General features: G+C 41.1%; 1 protein-coding gene across 1 annotated transcript; it reads left to right on the top strand.

The window, feature by feature from the left end:
• The first annotated feature begins 4,117 nt into the window (after positions 1-4,117).
• gabra4 (gamma-aminobutyric acid type A receptor subunit alpha4) lies at positions 4,118-19,806 on the top strand. The gene is made up of 9 exons (XM_046407015.1): positions 4,118-4,342; positions 4,461-4,579; positions 5,655-5,722; positions 5,940-6,160; positions 6,587-6,669; positions 10,260-10,403; positions 11,000-11,152; positions 16,113-16,369; positions 18,588-19,806. The coding sequence occupies exons 1-9, from the start codon at positions 4,257-4,259 to the stop codon at positions 19,119-19,121; spliced, it is 1,665 nt and encodes a 554-aa protein (XP_046262971.1). The 5' UTR covers positions 4,118-4,256; the 3' UTR covers positions 19,122-19,806.
• Positions 19,807-24,080: the final 4,274 nt, after the last annotated feature.

Raw genomic sequence — 24,080 nt, 5'->3', positions numbered from 1 at the left:
AGCTGCACAAAGAACGGGTGTTCATATCATCATTTTCTTTTTCCATCGTCATGGGACTCTTGTAGTCTGCATTTTTGACCCATGCAGATGTTCTGTGGCAGCTGTTCTCAGGCCCAAAGGTGGTCTCATACTGAAAAGGGTCCATTAGTCTGGTCCCTGAGGTGGTAAGAACTGTGTGACATTTAGAGAGGAGGACTGAAGAGGACATGATGCCTTTCTGCATTAACTTTTGAAGCAAATTAAGAGACAGAAACACATTACTTTTTTGTGCTTTTGTCTGCATCTTTTGCTGTTCTTTCCTGGTGCCACTGTTCTATTTTAAACACTACATATTGTTTATGTGTATATGTGCTGACACTCTTTCAGTTTGTAATTTGTGCATGGTTAAGCTGAAATTCATGTTAAAGAAATGAATTACTGTTGAAGTAAAGCAGTGGCATAAGCTCTGCTTGCTGCTGTCTCATTTTCAGTCTGCTTGTCTCTCCCTCTGCATTTGTTTGGTGCTGCAGATGTCATACTGGGATTTTTTTTATTTATTTATTTTTTTTGGGCGGTGTGTGATTTCCAGACAGCTTGACTTGTGGTTCTGACTCATTAGCTTCCTGCACTGCTACAATGTGCCTCATCAATCGCAACCCCCAGCGCAAAAGAGCTGTTTTCTCACTACCTGGCCATTATGGCTCTCTTTGCTCAAAAACACAGTCGAGAAACAGTGTGGCTGTGCTTGTTGCAGGGAAATAAATAACACAAGCATTTGTTTAAACGTTGTCAAAAGCAAGAGCATTTTTACAGTGATTCACTTAGTGATACTGTTAAGTCCATATCAGACAGGGAAACCAATTAAGACATCTCATGCAGGCAGATGTTGCACTGTGCACAAACAGTGTGGGCCAACACGTGAAGACAACAGACATGGTGACCTGCTGATCACTGGCCAGGGACTTTGGGACACACTTTGGGACACACCTTTAACCTCACACTTTGACTTACTTGCTCCAACAAAATTGTTTAAAATAACTACATTTTTAAAAGTTGCCTGCTTCCACCTGCCAGCACTTAAGTTAACCTAACTTAGCTTAACTTAGCGCAACATAAAAGTCACCAATCAATATATTTATATTAACATTTCTTAACATACCATAATTATGACCAAATGACCCACTGCCCATATGAATCATGTCAACATTTCAACAAGACGCATCATGTGTTCAGATTATGAGCTGATTTCCTAAATAAGAGTAGGAGAGTCGAGACCCTTCAACTGACAACAATAGTGAGTAACCCTGCCTTAGAGAAAACGGATTCACTGTCAACCAGCTCATCATCTTATTCAGTTCAGTTTATCCGGTCATCCTTTCCATGCGCAGCTGATGGAACAGATATGCTTCTACACATTTTGTGGTGAACTGCCAAAAGTGCAGTGACTTACACAAAATGCTGTGCCTGATCCTGCACTGACAGATGGAGGACTGAAGCTGCTGCTCAGGCTACACAAGCTGTGTAGGTACTGTGTTCATAGATGCCACCACATTCAGTTCTATTAAACTGTTCACTTGGTGCATATGAGCCTAACAATAATGATCATATGATTATTTAGAATGATAATAAAAAAGAGTCATTTCAGGGGGTAACTTTGGTATAAATGTATTTATTTTATAGCCACTTATTTTAAAGTAATTGGTGCACAGGAAAGATAAGTCTGAGATAAAATAGTAAAAATCTTATTTGTAGAGAGCAGTTGAATGCAAACTGCCCTTGTGGTAAAATGTTTTGAGTTGTTCCAGTACCGAACAAGAAAATCCAGCTGTCACAGAAAGGCTGGAGACCAGATATCATTTAAAGCAGGGTCCTGGTGCACACTTTCTGACAGTATGTTCTGGAAGACATTCACAGCGTTGCACTTATATGTTCAGAGTGCAGAAAATTTTAATATATTTCATGTTATAATGCAGTCATGAGATACATTATATGTTGTTGTTGTTGTATCTTACTGAAATTAAGTACCTGGAAATTGAACTTGAGTAAACGTTGCTTTCAGCTTCTGTTTACTGGTGAACAAAAGAATGATAACGAGAATTATTGGGCTGCTCGTCTAAAAATCAGTGTCTGCGAAGTTAATGAGATCTCGCTGTAACTGCCGCACAGTAACGACAGCAGTCTTTCATGTGTGCCGAGCTCCAGCTAACGAGCTCTGTTCCAGCTAAGTGTGTGTACGACTAAGTGTGTGTTGTCAGGCTGGGACTCTCTGAAGGCTGCCATCAGACCCTGCGTGGATCCTGCAGGAGGTAATGTAATGACCCTCAACTGCCATGCCCCTCAACCACTTAGAACACACACACAAGCCGTCACAGAGCCACACACACACTCATGCGCTCACACTGATAGGAAACTAGGTTATCATAGCACTTATTTCTGCTGCAGGCCATATAGCTTACAAAGCAGAAGAACCTGTTTCAAGGCATCTCAGGACAAACTGGATCATAGACAAACACACACACACTCAAGCACAAAAGAGAAAAATTTAATTAGAAACAATTCTTTAGCGCTCCATGGGCAGTGTGTGTTCTTAGGCCACAAATGATAACACAATAATACATCGTGTACTGTAATTTAAACGCAGGCCAGACATACAGGGAAAGGTCAGCGTGACATAACAGGGCCAACGTGGCTTTTTCTAAAACTGTACTTCTGACATTTCCAGGCCACTGAATGAATATCATTACAACCTTTTTGTACAGTATGCCCCGAAAGTGCTTCCATTAAAAGAACGAATTGTAATCAAATGTCTGAATAAGAAAGAAAAAAAGGAAGGAAGAGCGAAAAAAAACACTTGGATGAAAGCCTGCCCTCACATAAAACACGCGCATTACTCATCCCCCACAGAGCCGCCTTGCTCTAGTGTACTGTGGGAGGACTGGGGTGGGCGGCTGTGCAGGGGATTGTGTTATAAGACTATATGACTTCGGCTCATGTAACATATCAGCATAATGTTTCCTCACCTTTCTATCACACTGAGTGGCTTCTCTTTCAGTCTGGTCTGCCTGTGTGTGTGTGTGTGTGTGTGTGTGTGTGTGTGTGTGTGTGTGTGCTGTATGCACTTCAAAACTAATCAGGAAAGCCAGTGTGGTGGAACCCAGACATCTTGTTTATCCTGTGAGATTTACCAGCACTTCACCTTCAGAGCCACACACACAGACACAACACAAAGACACACACACACACACACACACACACACACGCACACGTAGTGAAGGTCTTGTGCTTGTCCCATGTGCAGAGAAATCTGTGAAGCAGCATGTGGCTTGTCCCAGTTCCTCTACAGTACCTGTGTGCCTTTGTGTGTGTGTGTCTGCATGTGCGTGTGTGATTGCGTATTGCGACAAGACTGACCCATTTGAATCTTAACACAAGCGCTCACCAATGCTTTCCTGAAACTAGTTCAACACGCAGGCTAAGCTGCGCATAACACTACATCACAAAGCAGCCTGGGTGATGGACATCAATGGCTGCTGGGGTCAAAGTTCATGCAGGAGCACACAGATTCTTTAAAGCAAAAATGGTGAATAATTTTGAGATGCAGGGTGAGGTCATGCTGTCAGAATACACCAAATGCTCAGATGGGTGCTGAGGAGGCCCATATACACACTCCTGGTTTTGACAGTGTGTGTGTGTGTGTGTGTGTGTGTGTGTGTGTGTGTGTGGTGGAGGGGGGAGTCAGAGATGTGACTCTGTTGAATTCATTTCAAAGCAGTGCACGTCTAATCTGTGTCCTGACCAAAGCAGGTGTGAGCGAGGAGGGGAGAAGAAGAAGGTGAAGGAGGAGGAGGAGCAGGAATCTAGAATACAGCGGAGAATATAGAGATAAGAGTGGGAGAGGGTGAAGCGAACAGAGAGAGGCAGAGTGAAGGAAAGAAAGAAAAGAGAGAGAGAGAGAGAGAGAGAGAGAGGGAGAGAGGGAAGATTGTTTCTTTCTCTGGATGCCACCAGCAGCAGAGGCGGCAGCAGCAGCTCCGATCTGGACGAGAGGTGACCGGGGCTGAGGGTGAAAGTGTGTTCGTGTGCGCACGTGCACGTCAGTGCGCGTGTTGTGCGTCTGGCGGAGAGACTGCAGGAGCCGGGAGAGAGGCTCAACTTGCTCCCCCTCTGCGCCGCTCTGCCCTCCGTGCCGCCGCGTCCCTCTCCTTTCCTTTCTCTCCCCGGGACACAGACATCTGGCGTGGTGACATGTGAAGAGGCTTAAAGTATGGCATGCAAAGATGGTTGCCAAAAAGAAGGAGACGGTGACAGCGATGCGCCCCGCTTTTATTCGGACCCTCTTCTACTTTTTCTGTTTGGCGACTTGGTGAGTCCCCACAGTGTCTCTGTCCCTGGTGCTGAAACCTCCTGCTTGCCTCTGACAAAACAAAACGAGGCTTCTCCTTCTGAAGTTACGATGTTCTGATTCTTTTGTTGCTTTGTAGTGTGAAGAAAAGCTCTGGACAGACAAAGAAGGATGAAAGGATCTATCCGGAGAATTTTACTCGCATTTTAGATCGACTTCTGGACGGCTATGACAACAGGCTGCGACCTGGATTCGGGGGTATGTTGGAAGTAAATGCGATTTTTGTGCACATATGGAGCATTTTCGATATGAAAACTACCAGCAGTAATCACATGACACACCTGGAACATTTGACATCTTCTGATTAATTTAACAACTTTATTAGAATTTACTTTTTTCTCTTTCTCTCTTTCTCTTTTACTTTTTTTGTCTCTGCTAAGCACCAAAATCACCCTAGAAGTCAAGTCAGGTTTTTACACAGTAGCCTGATTGTGTATCATCTCTTAACACTCTGAATAGAAAAGGGAAGATGGAAATTTATTTATTAATTTATTTTTGTTTGACTTTTTTAACGCCATAAGTGGTTAAAACACAACATTTAATGCAATAACATGACTGTAAAATCACTACTGAGCCTCAAATACACCTTATAGGTCAAATCAAGTTATTTGTACAGCCTGAACTAAAAAAATTCTGCCGCAGTGGGCCCTATGACCTTACGATCCTCATATCTCCCCCTCAAAAACAACGGAAAGGGAGAAAAAAAGGGAAGGAATCTCATGGAAAAAAGAAAAAAAAGTGATGCTTCCTCATGGACATGCAGTAGATGTCGTGCACAAGTCTCATGACGGAAACATTACTGGAGCAATAACATGTTTTTTAATTCCCTCCCCCCTCAGAGACATGCATTGTAAGGAACATGTTGCTTCATGGTCAAGTGTTTCCCAACACACGCAATGTGACATGGTGTTTCACTTGACTTTATCCTGTAAGCCTGGCACTGCAGTCTGAAGTGAGGCCTCTAAGCTCGCATGTTTAAGCGAATGCAGTTACATAATGGTGTGTATTTTGCGGGACAAATGCTTAATGCACAGTTCAAGTGCTACAAGTACGGATTTGGTTTGCTGTACATAGTGTCTGAAAACATGAGAGCGACATCTCATGAGTTCAGAAATGTGTGGATAGCCAGGCATGCTGTAGCTTTGCTTATCCCTGTACATACACAGAGCGCCTGTAGTAAGACTGGTGTCCTCATCAGGTTTTACTGGGATGTGGATCGATTTAAAACAATAAACAAATTATTAAATGTCACGCTTGCTGTCCCTTTCACTAGGTCCTGTGACTGAGGTCAAGACCGACATTTATGTGACAAGTTTTGGGCCTGTCTCGGATGTTGAAATGGTACGTTATACCCACCTAAACGCATGTCAATTTATGCAACTTTTTTCCAAGCAAGAACCATATTTACAGATTTCATGCCCCAGCTAATTGAAGATCAGTTCAAACAAACCCTTTCTACTTTATATTTGGATGGAAAACAAGAGCTTTCTTCCCGATGAATGCAGATAATCATGAACCATATACGTTTCACTTACATTTTTCAATCTCCCTGTCTTAGGAGTACACAATGGACGTGTTCTTTCGGCAGACGTGGGTGGACCGGAGGTTGATGTACGAGGGCCCAATCGAAATACTGAGGCTGAACAACCTGATGGTGACTAAAGTGTGGACACCAGACACCTTCTTCAGGAATGGCAAGAAATCAGTCGCTCACAACATGACAGCCCCCAACAAGCTTTTCCGCATCATGAAGAACGGCACCATTCTGTACACCATGAGGTACTGTAGTATGCGCCGTACACAGTCCATGAACATTAACCACCCGATCAATTATATTCAAAGCCAAAACTTTAGCCTAACCGTGATCAGAGGTGTCTGTTCAAAAATTATACATCTATTTCTCTAATGTGCTGATTTGTGATGAGAATGGAGTCTTCACATGATTCTATATTTTGGTGTTTGTGCCAATTAAAAGAAACTTGGAGAAGCGAGAAGACAGACTTTGTTTGATTTAAAGCATTCAAGCACATTTACTGTGAAAACAAACCCAGTGGCTCACAGTGCACACTGAATATAGCAGTCAAAGAACTGCTCCTTTGGCTTTTCAGTGAACAGGGTTTGGTGTTATATGTATTTTAAAGGCATGTGTGTTTGTATGAGTGTGTCAGTTTGTCAACCTTCCAACTCTTCTCTGTACTGCAACAGGTTGACTATCAGTGCAGAGTGCCCCATGAAGCTTGTGGACTTTCCCATGGACGGACACGCATGCCCCCTCAAGTTTGGAAGCTGTGAGTCCTGTTTGTGTGTGTGTGTGCATATGTGCCTGTGTGTGTGTGTGAATGAGATGAGACAGAGTGACAGATAAAAAGGTAGACACAGCAATGGAGGGAGACATGGACACACAGCATGAAATCTAACCTAATCAAATCTAAGTAATGAGGAAGAGATAAATAGCCTCCCTTAGTCCTGCACAAGTTCTCTACACAGCAGATGAAGAAGCTAGCCAACAACCAGATGTTCACTGATTTGCTCTGACAGGACAAAACAAACCAGGTGTGCGGTGGCCATTAATTGGTGGTCATTAATACATCTACAATATGTTGCCCACTGCATTCCCACATGCAAAAGATGCCATTTACAGAGTGTGTAACATGTTGGTACTACATATTACAGCTTTCATCAATGAATCATTAGTCATTTTTATAGGAGCTATAAACAAATAAATCCATTGTCCAAAAGACTGGCAGCTTCTGCTAGCTTCCACACTATGTTTTACATTTTGAGCCCTCTGGTGTCAAATCACTGGAGACCTGATTACACCACTGAACAGGAGACAGTTTGCAGGTAGGACACAGCACGTAGTTTCAGCGCAGTTTTGACTTTACTTCAACTTAACAAATGAAGTGACTTCAGCGGGAGGAAGTGAGGAGAAAAAACTCAGGTTTCTTGAAGGCACAGTTCAGCTTATTCGCTTTCTTCCTGAAAGTTATAGGAGAAGATCGATAACAGTCGTGTCATCTAAATATGAAACTAAAGGCCGCAACTGGTTAGGTTAGCTTCATAAATAGACTGTAGAAAGAGGGGAAACTGCTGACCAGGCTCTGCCTAAAGCAGCACCTCCTAAACTAACCAATTAACATGTTAAATTCTGTTTAGTTTTTATACTAATTGTTTCCACCTGTTTGTAGTGTTTGTGCTAAGCTAAGCTAAGACATAAGAGCGATAGTAGTTTTCCCCTCTAATTCTCTGCAAGTTTTAATTATTAATATGAATTATGCAAATTTTAAGTATTTAGGAAGTTAAGGAAGTTTGTCATGAATTGGTCAAAGGGGTAAAAAAAACAAAAAACAAAGCTTGATCGCATGACTGTTTTCTGCTTGCTGCTGACATGGATTCTGTGCTGAAAAGAGAGAGGAGATGAGCACTGTGACACAAAGCGACTGAATATTATTACTAAATAATGAAGTATTTCATTCTTCATTGTGAACAATGAAGCCCTGGCTCAGCACCAGTGCTTATATTGGACCTACTGGTCAGCAGAAATGACTTATCTTGAATAAAGGAGATTCTCAAATAGAGTAGATCCGTCTTATCAGAAAAGAGCAGCAATTTGAAGATTAAATCTGCAACAGAAAGGAAGAGAAAAGACAACGAGTTTGCCTTTACACTCGCCCAATCCCCCGTCAATTATCCAGCGTGGTGACATTGCAGAGGACAAATTCACATTTCTCAGTTATTGTCATCCATCTCCCCTTCCTCATCCTCCTCCTTTCACCATCCTGCTCTGCTGCTCCTAGCCTCTGGTCAGGAGGAAGTGACCATGGATCTGATGTGGCCTGAAGCGAAGAAAAGGTCAGAATCCCTTCCTCAGCCTCAGGATAGGACAGACCTATGCAGCTATTTTCCATAGCTGATGTGTGTGAATGTGTGTGTGTGTGTGTGTGCTAATTTTCTCTCTGTCTGTTCTGCCTTCATTTTTTTCCTCCATCTTTCTTTCTCTCTCCCTCTTTCCATCTCTCTTTCTCTTTCTCCATCTGGACTTGTGTGCACAGGCATTGCGTTCCACTCCATGACACACAAGAGCCATTTCATTTTGGCAGCACAGTTGGTATCCTGCCGATGTGGAGTCCCATAGGGAGTGGCAGGCCCAGATAACTGGCATTTTGTTGTGCGTCCACAGACTGGCCAGCCCCACCAGGATACGTACAGTAAAACACAGTGAAGGAGCCATATAGGGAAATAAAAGCACCTTCATGTATCTAAAGACTCTTTAAGTCAGACACAGCGGAGAATTGATTTGAACCTTTGTAGCAGACTGGTTGTCAGGATGATGCACATGTGAGCGAAACAGGACAGATGGGACCACTAGGAACTTTGAATCCAGCCACATTGCATTTTCAAAAAGTAGATTGGATGTTGTCATTTTTATTAGCAAATATCAGATAAAAGCCAATCAGTGCCACTTCAGTGAGATATGATGAAAGACCCTCCTAGTTCTTCTCTCAGAGGAGCAGATTAATTACTCAGTTTTCCTATATTTCAGCATAAGTGAGGGGGTTAAGCCACCCAACAGGGTTGTTAGCCCTTAAAATAATTAGTGAGTTAGTCAATTAGTCACTTTTTTCCTCTAAATACAATTCTTTGGGAAACAATGAACAGCTGTAATTATGACTCAAAACCTTCAAATTTAAAGGTCCAGTGTGTAGATTTAGTGATACCTTGCTGCATAGCTGCAGATAGCAACCATATGAGCGCACATCGTCTACATCTGGAAGCCACAGCTTTAACGGAGATGTCTCACAAAGTGCTCATCTCCTCTCTCTTTTCAGCACAGAATCCATGTCAGCAGCAAGCAGAAAACAGTCATACGATCAAGCTTTGTTTTTCATTTTTACCCCTTTGACCAATTCATGACAAACTTCCTTAACTTCCTAAACACTTAAAATTTGTGTAATTCATATTAATCATTGTCCTTGTTTTAAACCTTTCAGCTTTAATTTTTTTTATTCTCTGCTGTCATCAGCCTGCATTCCAGCAGTAGCAGGCACATGTCTTCAGTGAAAAAGCTCTGATAAACATTCTGTTAACTACCTGCTCAGCACCAAATAGCTGACAAGCAAAGCAGCTTTTAGCAGATAAAGAGCCAGATACTTTCCTCAGCAGTAGGTGCAGACCATGCCAGTGAATGTTGCATTGTTACATTCATTCAGTGTGTGTATGTAAAAATATATATACTGCCAATAAAGTTGATTCTTCTTCTTCTTCATCAGACTGCCAGAAACACAACTCCAAATGAATCCTAATTTTGCTCCTTGTTGCTATGTTCATATAATTTTCACCTTTATAGCTTGTTGCACTACCCAAATTGGACAAATAATCGCTGCAGATTTAAATGAAAATCTAAATACCATAGAAGTTAGATCGTTTGAAGAATGACAAAGGTCTATTTTAGTCCTTATAGTTACTGGTTTACTGCACTTTTGCACTTTTAATAAAGTAGAAAAGCATTTTAGTCTGAGCTTAAAAAGAAGCGGAGGTGAGGTATGTGTTGGAACAGTCTTGTCAAATAAAAACAAAAAGTGTCAGGATAAATTGGAAGGAGGATGTTTTATGTGAACACATCTAGTTGGGTTATGTCAAGTATATGCACCCACATGTATATGCACAGTTAATAATATAATAGTAATAATAGGTATGTAAAATCACACCAATACTGTGTATCCGTTTTTGTGTATGGACAAAGACCGTTTACAGTACACACTCTCTATGCAAACATATTGCAATTTTTTCCACACAGTACATTTAAATTTTTATACTGCACTGCTCACAATTCACAGTCAGTGACTAACATCGAGGTGGCTTTGCTGTCTGCCCACAGATGCCTATCCAAAAACAGAGATGATCTATACTTGGACCAAAGGGCCTCAGCATTCAGTAGAGGTCCCTCCTGAGTCCTCCAGCCTTGTTCAGTATGATCTCATCGGCCAGACGGTTTCCAGTGAAACGATTAAATCCATCACAGGTGACACTCGTGCATCCTTTCGCTGTTTTGAGCTGAATTTTACTGAATGCTTCCCGCAAAGTGCTTGCAGGAGTTGATTTGATGAACTTGCTTTCTTTCTTTTACAAAGGAATGTTATGTTCTCTTTTATTTAAAGAAAGAAAGAAGGAGAAAATGTTCAGCTGTCTGTGTGTATTGTGCTATGTCCCAGCTGGTAGATTTACCAGCTCTACACTGTATTTATCATATGACTGACAGGACAAATATACTACACAAAAGCAGCACCGGTGCTAGATATTGGAAGGATTTGGAGCTTTGACTGCAGCCTCTTGAAATCAAACACTGTAGACACCATGAGTCGAGGTAATTCAGAGGGCCTTTTGCCTCACGTAATTACTGAAGGATCAAAAAATAAGATTTTAGCAGCAAGAAGCTGCAACAGGTGGCATGTGTCCATTTGAGTGAGAATGGATGGGGTTACTAAAATATAGAGGAAGAAAAAATGATAAAATAGAATCAAATGGCATCTGTCTAAAGCTACATTAACTGAAATCTGTCAGCCCGCAACTTCAATATTCTTTGTTAATCAAACTAATTCTTTTCTGTTGATCCTCCAGGTGAATATGTGGTGATGACGGTCTACTTCCACTTGAAACGTAAAATGGGCTACTTCATGATTCAGACATATATCCCCTGCATAATGACAGTAATCCTCTCTCAAGTGTCCTTCTGGATAAATAAAGAATCAGTCCCGGCACGCACGGTCTTTGGTATGTAGACCTCACACATCCCTCATCCTGCACAGCCTCTCCGCTCTCTGTTTATTTATTTGATGCCTGCATAGCAACAGAGCAATTTCTCTGTGCACTCTGTACAACAAGGTGATGCTATTATGGGGAATATTCTGTACAAGCTGCTGTTTTTTGGGGGTTTTTTTTATAGTAAGATGGCTACATGAAATGCAAATTCCCTGCTATTTTTTAAAAAACCTGTTTCCATTGCAACACCCAACTGAGCTGACTCTTAGGTTATTCTTTTTTCTGTAATTGTTGCAGTGTTATCTAATACTACTCTTACGTTGTTTAAGAATAGTAGCATGCTGTTACATTATCTGGTATTTTATCACACTCTCAAAGGTTGCTGCTTTATTCATCATTTCTATGTTATCAGTGGCTTTCAGATTTTGGCCTGTGACCCAGTTGCGTTCTCCCTGGGTCTCCAGACGCAACATTTGGGTTCCTGTCCTAGAAAAGACTGATAAGAGTGTGTCAGTAGAAAGGCAGGACGACAGACAGAGCAGCTCAAACTCAAACTTGTCGATCACAGTCACAGTTTTGATAAATTATATGTTTTGGAACTTCACTTTTAGGAGTCAAATTCACCTTATGAACATGACTGCTGAGGGAGAGAAAGAAAAACATGAGAGGCAGTGGTGACTAATGATTCTTCAAACAGCTATGTGACAGGCTGGCTGTTCATGATGCCAGAAGTATGGAGTTACAGAATGAAAGTGTTCTGTGAAATATACTGTAGTATGTCATATATTAAATATTGTTGTTTTCATGTAGCATTAACTTAGTTTCTGCTATGTGAAAACAAATTGCTTTCTAATGTGGCATCCTTTAAGGATGCAATGATTAGCACTAATGGCTTCATTATGGCTTCATAGATTAGTTAAACAATTAAGGACAACTCTGGGTTGCTAGGTTGTGAAAAATCCCTTTGACTGTTACATTAGAGGATCTGAACTAAAATCCAATTATTAACACCTTATTAAGCAGTTATTAATAGCTTACTAACATTTGTAACGGTAAAATAATTGATGTTTCATTTGAAATGTCCAGTGCAGGTGTCAGAGATACAGGCCTGTTTCATGTGCAATGTTCATATACAATGAATTTGTAATAACAAATCTTCTTATAAGAGAATTGTAAGTGTGGTAAGTTGCAAAAATGGTAATAGTTAATAATATTAACTGACAACCTATATCGTTTGTTTTCCCTATCCCTAACTAAAGTGCTTTGGATGCCTAACCTCACAGACTGGAGTGTGTTGAGTTGTATGCTCTCCATCAAGCCCAGTCAACTCTTTACCACTCGGGTGCAGCACTTAAATCTGGTGTCAAATAGACAGACATAATCCAGGCAGCAGTTTGGTTGGAGACTTAAGTATGTTAAGGTGTATTTGCTCCTGGGATGCTCCCGTTTTCATTCAAGTCATTCTTTTGAGCTGGGGAGTTGAGAAGATGTGTTGTATTTATCAGGGTTATAGCTAATTTATTAGCATATATCAACTTTTCTAATTAATCAAGGTCAGTGTACATGGACAGCAAGCAAAGATTACAGCCTAATGCTATATCAGCAATAATACATGAGTAAAAAAGCACATGAATGAACCAATTAATCGTTAACCAAACATTTGCTATCATGTTTCGTAAATGACATCAAATGTTCACGGAGTTTTTGAGTTATTGTTCCAACTTGAAGGGGCTTTCATGTAAAATTTAGTCGGCAACTCATTTTTGCAATTATTCTGACACCACATAAACATGCTGTTATGCTGTAACTGACTAATGTGGGATTCAGATATGAGGAGCAGGCTGAAGATGTCTGGTTAAACTTGTATCTTTCCAACCTCCATATTTCTTTCATTTTGAAACTCATAGTCTTCAGCGCCAAAAACTAATTCCTCAGATTTTGTGCAGCTCCCTCTTAAGCCACAAAACTTTTTTTTCACATATAGGGTAGTACTCCCCAAGACCTGTGAACACACTCTGATACACTTCTGATGGTGAAATTTGGCACACTTCCCCTGTACTTATAAAATCAGGCGTGTTTGTTTACTGGCAGCGGCTGTGTCAAACTGTGACAGCATACTGTATCACTAACCAAACAGCCAACCTCCCTGATAGTTTTGCTGTGGGTGACACACACACACACACACACACACACACACACACACACACACACACACACACACACACACACACACACACACACACACACACAACACAACACTAGTGTCACCTGTATCCACTGAATGTGTATTTGACACAGTGTGTGTTCCTGCTGTGGACTTTATAGTTGATGTTTTGAGTGTTTGCTGAGCAGAAATACACAGTGTGACCCTCAGTCTGTTGCGCAGTGTAATAAAGCACTGTGGGGTGGGGGGTTAATGCTGCTCTCCTGCAGTGACCAATGTATCTGACAGTCCAGCTGCACTGCCCCCACCTCCCTGCCCCAAAGACAGAGGCACCACAGCAGCATAGCTATTGTTGCTTCAGTTGAGCACATGAGGCAGTGGATTTATGCTGTTATCTGCTCTGGCAGTGGTGAGTGAGGCTGGGGTGGGCAGGGAAGGGAAGAGAGAGTGGTCTGTTTGGATTTTCTCCTCTTCTTCCCTGCAGCCATCACCTCCTGCTTTGATGACTCAACCACAGCATCCCGTTATGAGCGTGAAAGAAGCAGTTTGTCAGTGAGTGACACAGGAGGTTTGGGACAGTTACAGTTGGAACATCTTGGCTTCGGATTGGGGGGGTGTCAAAGTAAAAAGCATGTTTTTCCCAAGCTCAAAGTGATTGAAGTGATTGGTTTCTATGCCTTTGATAATGTGACACTTGTTCACTGATGGGCTTGTGCGGGATGGGATTGTACAGGTCTTGCCATTAACGGCAGAGAAGGAAGGAGCAGTTTAACATTTCATGAGATATTCTTATTTGTAAAAGTAAGAAGATGCAGTTTGTTTGATACAACTCTAGTGATTGTGTATGAAGTACATAAATAGTGCTGGGAGTTTAGCTGAGCCTAAAGACCAACTCTTGGGAAGAATTTGTGTGTTTTCCAAAATCTTGAACTAATTATTTGGAGAAATATGAGTTGTGCACATCCTCTAAGCCTTAAATGGTTTTCAGTATCAGTTGTTCTATTGTCAGGGCTAGTTAAAGTATCAAAATACCCCCTGCAGGCTGCAGTCCTGTCATTGTGCAGAGTTAAAAATGAAACAGTTGGTGTAAAGATTTAATAGAGCTAAGAGCAGCTCAACTGTGCCTGAGTGAAAGTCAAACTGAATATGAAAAAGTCCACGAAAATGCAAATACGGTTTGCATAAAGTACAGCACTGCATAATTTACTATTTTCAGCTAATGCTTGTGTTTAGATAGTTGAAAACAAGACAAAAAGAAATTGAAGTTTTCCAGTATATCTGTAAATGATCTCAGGGTTTGCTTATGTTCAGAAGAGATTTCTGTTAGGGGTTAATATCCTCTGTCTGTGGCCTCAAGCTGCAGTTCACCTATCAATGTCACCCAGCTGCTTTTGATTGACAGGTAATTATATGGCGGTCACGTCCGGGCATCAGGGATGAATTTATGTTGGGCAAGGACTCTGCAGCACAGATTGTTCCAGGTCTCCACCGTAAAGGGGATTTTCTCAAAATCACATTATTGCTATTGGTTAATAAAACCAAGGACGAGCTACAGGCTTATACTGTAACCTTCTGTTACTGTGGGAGCCACACATGACCTTGCGTGCTGGCCAGATTGGTGTCTTGTTTTGGTGCAGCAAGGTCTCAGTTCAGTGCGTCCTTTAGCTCTGTGTTGTATAAATTCCCTTTAACTTACGCTTTACTTCATAGTGGAAGAAGCTGAACAACCCCAAAGTGGCTTAAAATCCTCTGTCAGTCAAAAACTAATTTCACCAATTCGACGTCTCAGTCACTATTTAATTGAGCGCAACAACCTCAAACAAACAACCAGCAGTAGTGGTGGAGTCAGCTCTAAATTCCGCTGTAGGGCCGTCCTCTGTCACTTTATTAAGCGGTAATATTTTTTAGGTGAGATAGCAACCATTGAGATTGTTGATACGTGGCCTGTTTTTCTTCCCTACTTGTTAAGGCCAAGATTGTCTGCTACAGCTGCTTAACACAACAAAGATTTCCATTGCCTTGCAGCCATAATTGCTTTATGCTTCATTCAATTCAACCAAACCAAAATACGATACAGCAGGCTAAAAAATGTTTGAAAGGTCGTTATCATAACATAATGTTAGTCTTGGGTTTCCAATCGGTGTTCTTGTTTAAAATGTTTAAAATTTAGATGTCTGGTGTTTGGCACTGAACAGGCAGCTGTTTTCAGCATAAAAGGTCTCTAAACCACTGAACCTGTACCTACCCAGCACCAAACAACAGTCAGAATAATTTAGTAATCAGCTGGTGAATATAGCGCAGCATTTAGCATGAAAAAAGCCAGATATTTTCAGGAGCTGGTGGAGACCAATAACAGAGCTAAAATGGGAGTGACTAGTCTGAACTAACATTTCAACTATACGAAGTGATAATACAGTATGCCATAATATGTGTGCCAATACAGATAAATGCTGTGTTTTTATTTCTTTTGTACATGTCCAGTTTCAGAGAACCCAATGCATTTGGTTCATTATCCAAGTGTATTCATTTAATGAAATATGCTGATTAAGAGCAACATAATGTATATGGGTTATTGAACATGGTGAAAATAATCACCATTTATGTGGCAATGACATGAAGAAAATGTGTTTAGTTCAGATCTACAGTGAGATGATGTTTCATGCTCATCTTTGAGGAAAACTACTCTTTAGTTAGTTTTTATTACAAATGAGATACTTTATTTTAGATTTTTTGGAAAAGCTTGTCTCAACTCTCACTTAGGAGCAGGTTCATATGTTTGACATTGTTCTGTTTTTCATACCCCTAAAGGCATCACCACTGTCCTGACCATGACGACACTCAGTATCAGCGCTCGCCACTCTCTTCCCAAGGTCTCATACGCCACTGCGATGGACTGGTTTATTGCTGTCTGCTTCGCCTTCGTCTTTTCTGCCCTCATTGAGTTTGCTGCTGTAAACTACTTCACCAATGCACAGCTCGAGCGGGCCAGAAAGAAGCCGGCCAAATGTCCTCCAGTTCCCCAAACCACGCCAGTAAAGGTCAAGGACACAGAGGAAGTGCTGCAGGTGATTTTTGTTTTCCTCAAAGTGGCTGTGGCAAATAGTCTGAGAGCACTTAATTTCGAGGAGCACTTACACAGCATGGCCCTTATTATGTACTCACTGTATCTGGCCTTTAGCCTATTCTTCTGAATGACCGGGAGTGGGATTGCCTGGGGATTGTCAGCTGTGCGTCTGTTCATAAGTGCTGAGAGGATCCTAAATGTAGAGGAAACAGGAGAAATCTGTTCACAGCTTGAGTTCCACCAGAACCCGCTTGTGTCAGCTGTTGAAAAAGCATTATGATGTTTAGCACCACAAATCTGAACATACTATACTTAAATTATTTTATTTTGAGCTTTCTTATAACCCCCAAAATAATGATTAGTTATGTGGGAAATTGTTAGAATTTCTCTAGAACTTTCACTTCTTCTGAAAAAAAAAAGAGGTCAAAACATGAACTCTTTCTGTTTCTTTCACCTCATTGCGCTCTGCACATTGCCATGCTCCCCTGTCTGCTACCCCCAGATCATCCTAAGCAAATTTAGCTTTTGTTCAGCTATATATTTAGCCGCTAATTTGTTCACTGAATTTTAGAGACGACAGTGAAAAAAATGTGAAAGTGGGAACAAGAAAAATATCTGAAAACAGCTGTTCACAACACAAATGTGTACGGCCGATCGCGAGGTGTTTCTCAAGGATGGTTTTTGCTGTGGAGCCTTCATTTTGAAATTCTACACAAATAAACTGACATAATCTCCTATTTCTGTCACAAGTTGAAACAAATTACACTGACATCATGAAAGCTGGCACGCAGATCAGTTCAAAATTCACGAATACGCCAAGGAGCTGTTTTCGAGTTCTTTGTCAGATATGATGAATGTGTTCATGTAACTGTAGCAGTGCATTTCTGGTGCTGTATAAACGCTGTTTTATAGATGGGAGGGCTGTGAAAAGAAGGGAAAGGTGAATATCTTTGACTTTATGATCTTCAGAAGAGATAACATTAAATGTATGAGGCTACTGTTAACTTATCACTGAAGCTGACACAACCCAGCAATGCATATGTCAGTTTTACACTAACTACTTTAAGTTGCCCCCTCCAGCCCAAATCCCAGTGTGGCGTAATCACGACTGGATGCAGTATAGTGACAACGGCACTTCAGTGGATTAGTGGGTTGCCACGGCAACGCAGCCTGGGTACATCTGTATAGGTTTCAGAAAGGCTCTGGCACTGGGGGGTTGGGGGGGGGGAATTAATACTCTTTTCCTCGAGAGCAGGTCCTGCTGGCTCTACCAAAGAGCTTGGCAAGAGGGGCACGGTGTGTTGATGGTTCCAGCTACTTTGCCTTTTTCTTGCAGGATGATACACACACACACACACACACACACACACACACTTCCTCTGCTGCACATGAGACACAATACTGGATCCTTTCAATTTTGGTGGTGGTGGAGGGGAGGGCGTGGATTATTCCTGTAAATGCCTTAGTACCAGCATCACACTCTCCCTGCTTGAAAACATCAACTCTCAAAGGATAAGCTCCTTTGACGCTACACTGCGTTACCGCCCCGATGAAGTGCTACCTACTTTCTGTCCTAAGCTTGTGTGAAATGAGTGAAATCCTGGGTAAGTGACATCTGTACTGCACACACTCTATCGTCTGCTTCCAGATGAAGGCCATCTGTGTCAGGGGGACTGTAATCAGATCAATATGACAAGGTTTATGTTTCCCGGCCCGCTTCTCAGAAAGGAAAAGCAAGTGAATTTTACCTTGCCTGTAAACCTTTTCAATAGTGGAGCAGATACATCATGCCCGCTCTGAATCTATGTTCACAAAATAGTCTCGCTTTTTTATGACTCATTCAGACCAGAACTTTAGCTTGGTATGCATGATAGTATCACTCAGTACATGGCATATGGCAATACATAACAGGCTTAATAAGCTTGTTGAATATTTTGATATATTTTATTTGATATCTATTTTTTACATTTAATAGGACAGAAAAGTCTCTAAAATAATATGAGAAACTCTTCACTAGATTAAACGTTGTTACTCAGGTCGGCAGCTCATTATGAGAGGGTGAAACTGGCTGATGTTGGGTTTTTGAGACTGATACTAATAAATTTGTAGCTCATGTTAAAGCAGACAAACACCAACACCAGCCAATTTTTACATATCTGCTGTTGAAGTTTTGGTTGTGGAAATAAAGGGTCATTATTTTTTTTTCTTTTACTCCACAGAATCCTGATACCAACGGTAACCTAAGGAAGCGGATGAATTATGTTTCCAACCAAGAGTCCAGCAGTCACCAGAGAGCCCAGTCCACTACCAACATTTCGGGAGTGGGAAGAGCAAGGCCGCTGCGGTCTCTAGCGGGTGGAGCCAACGGCAGCTCTTCCACCCTTTCCCGCTCTAGCCCCAAATCTGAGAGCCTGCTCAGCGTTGCCTCCTCGTCTGCCCAGCTGGTGAAGAGTACGCCCCAGGCAGCAGCTTCCACGCCAGACATGATGGTGGGGACGCCATGCAAGCAGAACACCGCCTCCTCGTCTCTGCACCATCTGCTGGGGCCCAAGCTGGAGCGTATCCAGATGATGGGGAACAAACTGGAGCTAAAGCAGACACCATGCTCTCAGCCCACCACTGCTGGTATGGGTGGAACCAGCAAAATTGACAAGTATGCACGGATCCTGTTCCCGGTGTCCTTCGGGGCTTTTAATATGGTCTACTGGGTGGTTTACTTATCAAAGGACACAATGGTGGCTAAAGGTGGCTAGAGCTAGACCTTGCTCTGGCAACATGAGTAAAGACTCATTTATTTTACCAGATTGGGAAGCATAAAAAGGATTTTGCAAATAATAACAGGAAACTATTGTTCTTGCCCAACAGAAAAAACAAAAAGTGCTCGCTCAGCACTCTCATATTGTGGAGAACACACTCAGACTACATTTGTTTTTCTTCCTAAGGTCCTCGAACAACAAGCATGGGAACAAATCGGCCAAATTAGAAATATCTGACTCCACAGAAAAAAGAACACCTGCACATTGGAATAAGCTACTGTCCTCTTATATTGTGCTATGTCTGACTGTAAACGTCTTCACTGGCTTCAGCTGCCTCATGATCCCATTTGGCCTGCAGGCAAGATAAAGCATGGGATTTTTTTCATTTCCCTGTTTTTGTACCCTGCACCTGGCAAGACATTTGGATGTGTCCTGGAATGAATTGCACCGGTACTATGTAAATAAATAAATTTCTTAGGATAAATAGATTTATATTTAATAATTGCAGTGTACTTCAATTTGAATATCAAGACTTGTTGCTTTGGAAAATTATTTGAGAGATCAAAGGAACTCTGTTAGTGGATTCCAGGGACTTTCACTTCTGAGGAATTATAGTTCCTGAATACTGGCAAGAGTAAAACAATAAATAAAATAGTCCCAAAAACCTTTGGCCAGGAACTGATCAGCCCTGAAATCCTCTCTGGTACAGTACAAACTTCCAAAGCATCTTTTTTTTTTTTTTTTTTTTTTAATACAAAAAGGATTAACTAATCTGGAAATACTGAAGATGAAATTTGGGGCTCAGTCATGCAGAAAACGTAAAGACAAGTTATTAATTCATGTAACAGTAGGATTTAAGCTTCTTTCCTGCCATAATGGGTTGCCAAATAGTAGACAGAAGATTGTGCAAGTGGTTAAAATACAGTCGTTGCATGAACAGATACAGGGAACAGAAAATAAAGCCTTTTGTGAGTAGATCACTGCAGCAATAAATCGGTGAGCTGGTGGCTTGTTTAGGGATGTACAATAAAGGAAGGGGACTGAACATGGGATCCGCAGTAGAGACTCTGGAGCAGACTTCACTTCCTTCAGTTGTGCTTAACAGATGTGACTAAGAATTAGCCTGCTTTTGGTATGTTGATGCACTTTCACATTTAAAACATATACAAGACATAACACACACATTCAAGTCGTTAAAGCTGCAAAATGTCTTACGCATTGGGCCAAGGGAGCACCTCAGCAGTATATTTTTACGCTTGAACAAAAGAAATGGTACCTGTTTGTTAAAAGCAGAACAAGCTGCATAGTTTCATTTTTCAGGCAGCCCCAGAACTGGCTGATGTGCAGCAGTCAGTCATTCGTTGAGAAGCTGTTAACTGTGCCAGCGAGAGTTTGGGTAATGGGATTTACTGTAGCTGCACTGTATTAGCAGCGAGACAAAATCCTAATAAAGGTCTGCAGCACACAGCACATACACTGCAGCACTTCTCTCTCTGGTTAGATTGTCTTCAAGAAATAGTTAAACATTTTGAGAAATATGTGCTTTTGACAGTTCTCATATCTGTGGACTAAATCCAAGACTGCAGTCTGTTACCATAACTTAACACAAGGACTGAAAACAGCCAAACAAAATCCACCTATTTGCACCTTTAAATCCCACTAATTAAATTCACATCATTAGACTCCAGGAAGTCAGCCAGCAAGCTGGTCATTTCCCTCTGTTTTCAGTGTCTATGCTAAGCTAAGCTAAGTGGCCGTTCACCGTAGCTTCATAATTAGCGTGCACACATGAGAGCAGCATTGCACTTTCCAATCCAACTTTTGGCAAGAGAGTGAATTTCCCAGTGTAAAGTGTATCTTACCAACATGTCAATCTATTTTTTCAATATAAATCCTGCAGATCTCTGATTACACAGAAGACATGACATAACATATAGTCAGACACATTTCTGCTCAAACATTTCCTCCCAAAGCATTCAGTACTGTCCTCCTAGTGAGGTAAAAATAGCCTGGAAAATCCTCAGCCATATTGAAAAATAGCCTCCTGTGTGATCTGCACTCACACTCTGGTGACCCTCAGAGGTAATGCTGATAACTGAGCTTTTAAAGGATGTCATTACCTGAATATCACACAACATGACGTCAGAAGATTGTCGTCCCCTCTTACCGGTCTGTTCTGTTTCTGACTGGTAGAGGTGATTTATTGTCACTGAGTCCTTTCTCTGGACAAAGGGACATTTTCAGTGATCACATGCTCTATATTAGAGCAAAGAAGACTTCTGACTGGAAACCATCACGAAATTCTTCTTAGTATTATTTAGTAAATAGATGTATTTTGCTTATAAATCTCCTGTTGCGTGTTCACAAGATAATTCACAAGATGTTATCCTTTGTAAATTTCCTTGTGGCCTAATTTCCTTCTCCCTTGTAGAGTGAAGCTGAAGATTAAACAGTCAGTGTACACCTCTGCAGACAGAGATGTCACATGGATACTGTGTGTGTGGAGGATCCATGATGTAGTGGGTGCCTAGTTTCTTGCTCTAATAGCCGTATCATCCATGTAGCCACAGTTGTTGGCCCTTGTCGATCAGTTAGTCTAACAAGAGTTATGATGCTGCCACATCAGCGAGAAACAGGCAGGCTGATGGACAGATCAAGATGCCCGTTGCCACTCACCTCTCCTAAACGCAGTCATGCGTGAAATTGATTTTGCTGTTATTACCTCCCTGTTGGCCTCACTCTCCCTGTGCCTCACAACAGTGTAGAAAAATTTTCTCATCATAAACACACAAAATATCTGTGTACTAATGAGGACCCTGTCAACAACAGATTGATGTTCAGAGTTTATGTGGTGTCTAAATAGGTGCATGATAGATGGAGCTGCCAGTGCCAGGTTGTGGGTTTTCTGGTTTTGTTTTTTTTTGTTGTTGTTTTTTTTCATGAAAAAAACATGTTGTTTTAGATGACAGACAGACAGACAGTGAAAGACACACTCATTTTGAAACCTGACAGAGTGCAGGTTTGCAGAAAGTTAAACCACATCTTGACATCAAGCTTTCAATTAATCAGTATTGTTTCAGCTGTTTACGTGGTTCAACAACATCAAAATGACTTTTTTTTTTCAAAAGCTAAAAAGTGCAGACGGTTGGGTAAAATGGGGTATTCACTGTAGTTTTGGAGCACTTTTTGAGGTAAATCATGGCGCAAAGCTCCCTCTAGTGGCACCTTTTTTATTTTGAACAGATCTCTGTTTGGGGAGGAGCTCTTCTCTTCTCAGGAAAGACAGAGTTATCCTGCTTGTTACCCTTTGGGTATAATAATCACTTATACCCAATATCACTGCCTGTCTGCTGCTGACTTTTGGTAGGCTCTGAGGTAATTGAAAACAAAATACTACAGGCTGAGGAAACCTTTTACATCTTGCAGGGCACTGAGTCCACTGAAAAGCCATCAGATTACAGCGGGGGAAAAAATGAAGCAGAGACTCAACACAGGCAACCAGCTGTCATTAACCACTAATCCCACTTACTTTATATGAACTGAATAATCACACAAGCAGAAGTGTGCTCAAAATTTCAAAACAAACATTTTCATTTTTTCTTTTCGTTTTCTTTTTTTTGTTTTTTTTTCCCACTGGAGTTTGTGACATCTTAAGGACAAAACATGTACTGATGCAAAAATGATCTGAAATTGTCTTTAGGAAACATACAGTAAGTTCTCATACTGGAACAGCCTAATTTTGAAACATGCCTATTTTACATTCAGTGGCAGGAGGACATTTTAAACAACTTGAAATCCAGAGCTGTAAGAGAAATTAAGACAGAGATATAATATGTGCCTAAAAGCCTATGTCCTTTCCTTTCTAGTCTCTAAGTACTAATCCAATTATGTCAGAAAATTTAAATTTAATTGCTGCAAGGACATCACTAATACATGACTTTATTGCACAGAGTAAGTGGCTAAGGACTGATTCCTGATTGAATGCCCGTGACGGAGATGAACCACTAGAGGGAGCAACATGTTGTGGCTTCACAGCAGAATCAAATGGGTGTCAGCACAGCATGCTCAGACGGGCTCCTGTGCATTCATTGTTGTTGATGAAGATTCTTTAAAATGTAAAAAGTTTCATTCATTCTCAGATGTGATCATATGTTCATATGTACTGTATTATTGTGTTATGGAAAAGCTAGAGGACACCTAACCCTTTTATCATTGTCCTGTAATCTGTCTTGGGTAAATCCATTTCAGCTTTAAGAGGCAAGCCGGGGTCTATTTTTAGTTTACAGTTTGCTCACACATCATGCAGTAAAGAATGTATAATATTGTTTTATCATATTTACTATGTATGTAATGTATGTCATGTTAAAAAAAAGTGTCTGGAGGCATTTTTCCACATGATATGTTCTATTTTTAGTATTTGAAATATTTCTCATTCAGCTGCATATCAGAGTGGTTTCATGTGTGACAAGACCTTAGTTAACCCAGTTCTGGAGTGCCATAGGCCACAATAATTAACATGGAGGCCCTTGGTAGTTCATAAGATAACACATGCATTACACTCTCTAGCACAAGTACAAGCCATTTTGGGGATTACTGATCTTCCCGCTGAAGAACACATAAATCAAAATTTCTCCTTTCTGCAGGTGTGTGTTTGCACTGGTGAAGTGGAACAATGATTTTCTATTGGCATGATCTTGATGAAAACCTCAGTAATAACACTTAGTGGTGGGAGCACCAGTTAATGCAGTATTTAGAGTACGAGACAGGCTACGCCACACAAACAGGGCAATAATGTAAACAAAAGCATACAGCATAATGCACAGCCTTAAATGGCTTCCCTACATAAACTACAGCTGCACCAAATGACTCATTACAATGCCTTTTCATTATGTAAGAACTTAAGATAGTCAGTGACACTTAGCTTAACTCAAATCAAACAACCTAAAATTGTACCGA

Source organism: Scatophagus argus, chromosome 12 (assembly GCF_020382885.2).
Source record: "Scatophagus argus isolate fScaArg1 chromosome 12, fScaArg1.pri, whole genome shotgun sequence".
In the NCBI taxonomy this organism is placed as follows: domain Eukaryota; kingdom Metazoa; phylum Chordata; class Actinopteri; family Scatophagidae; genus Scatophagus; species Scatophagus argus.
The sequence above is the reverse complement of the archived record's forward strand: the minus strand, read 5'-3'. Positions and strand labels throughout refer to the sequence as shown.

Coding starts and splice junctions, on each gene's coding strand:
- gabra4 (XM_046407015.1), top strand. CDS start 4,257: ATGGTTGCCAAAAAGAAGGAGACGGTGACAGCGATGCGCCCCGCTTTT. Junction 5,723..5,939: donor CTGTCTCGGATGTTGAAATG/GTACGTTATACC, acceptor TCCCTGTCTTAG/GAGTACACAATGGACGTGTT. Junction 11,153..16,112: donor CCCGGCACGCACGGTCTTTG/GTATGTAGACCT, acceptor ATACCCCTAAAG/GCATCACCACTGTCCTGACC.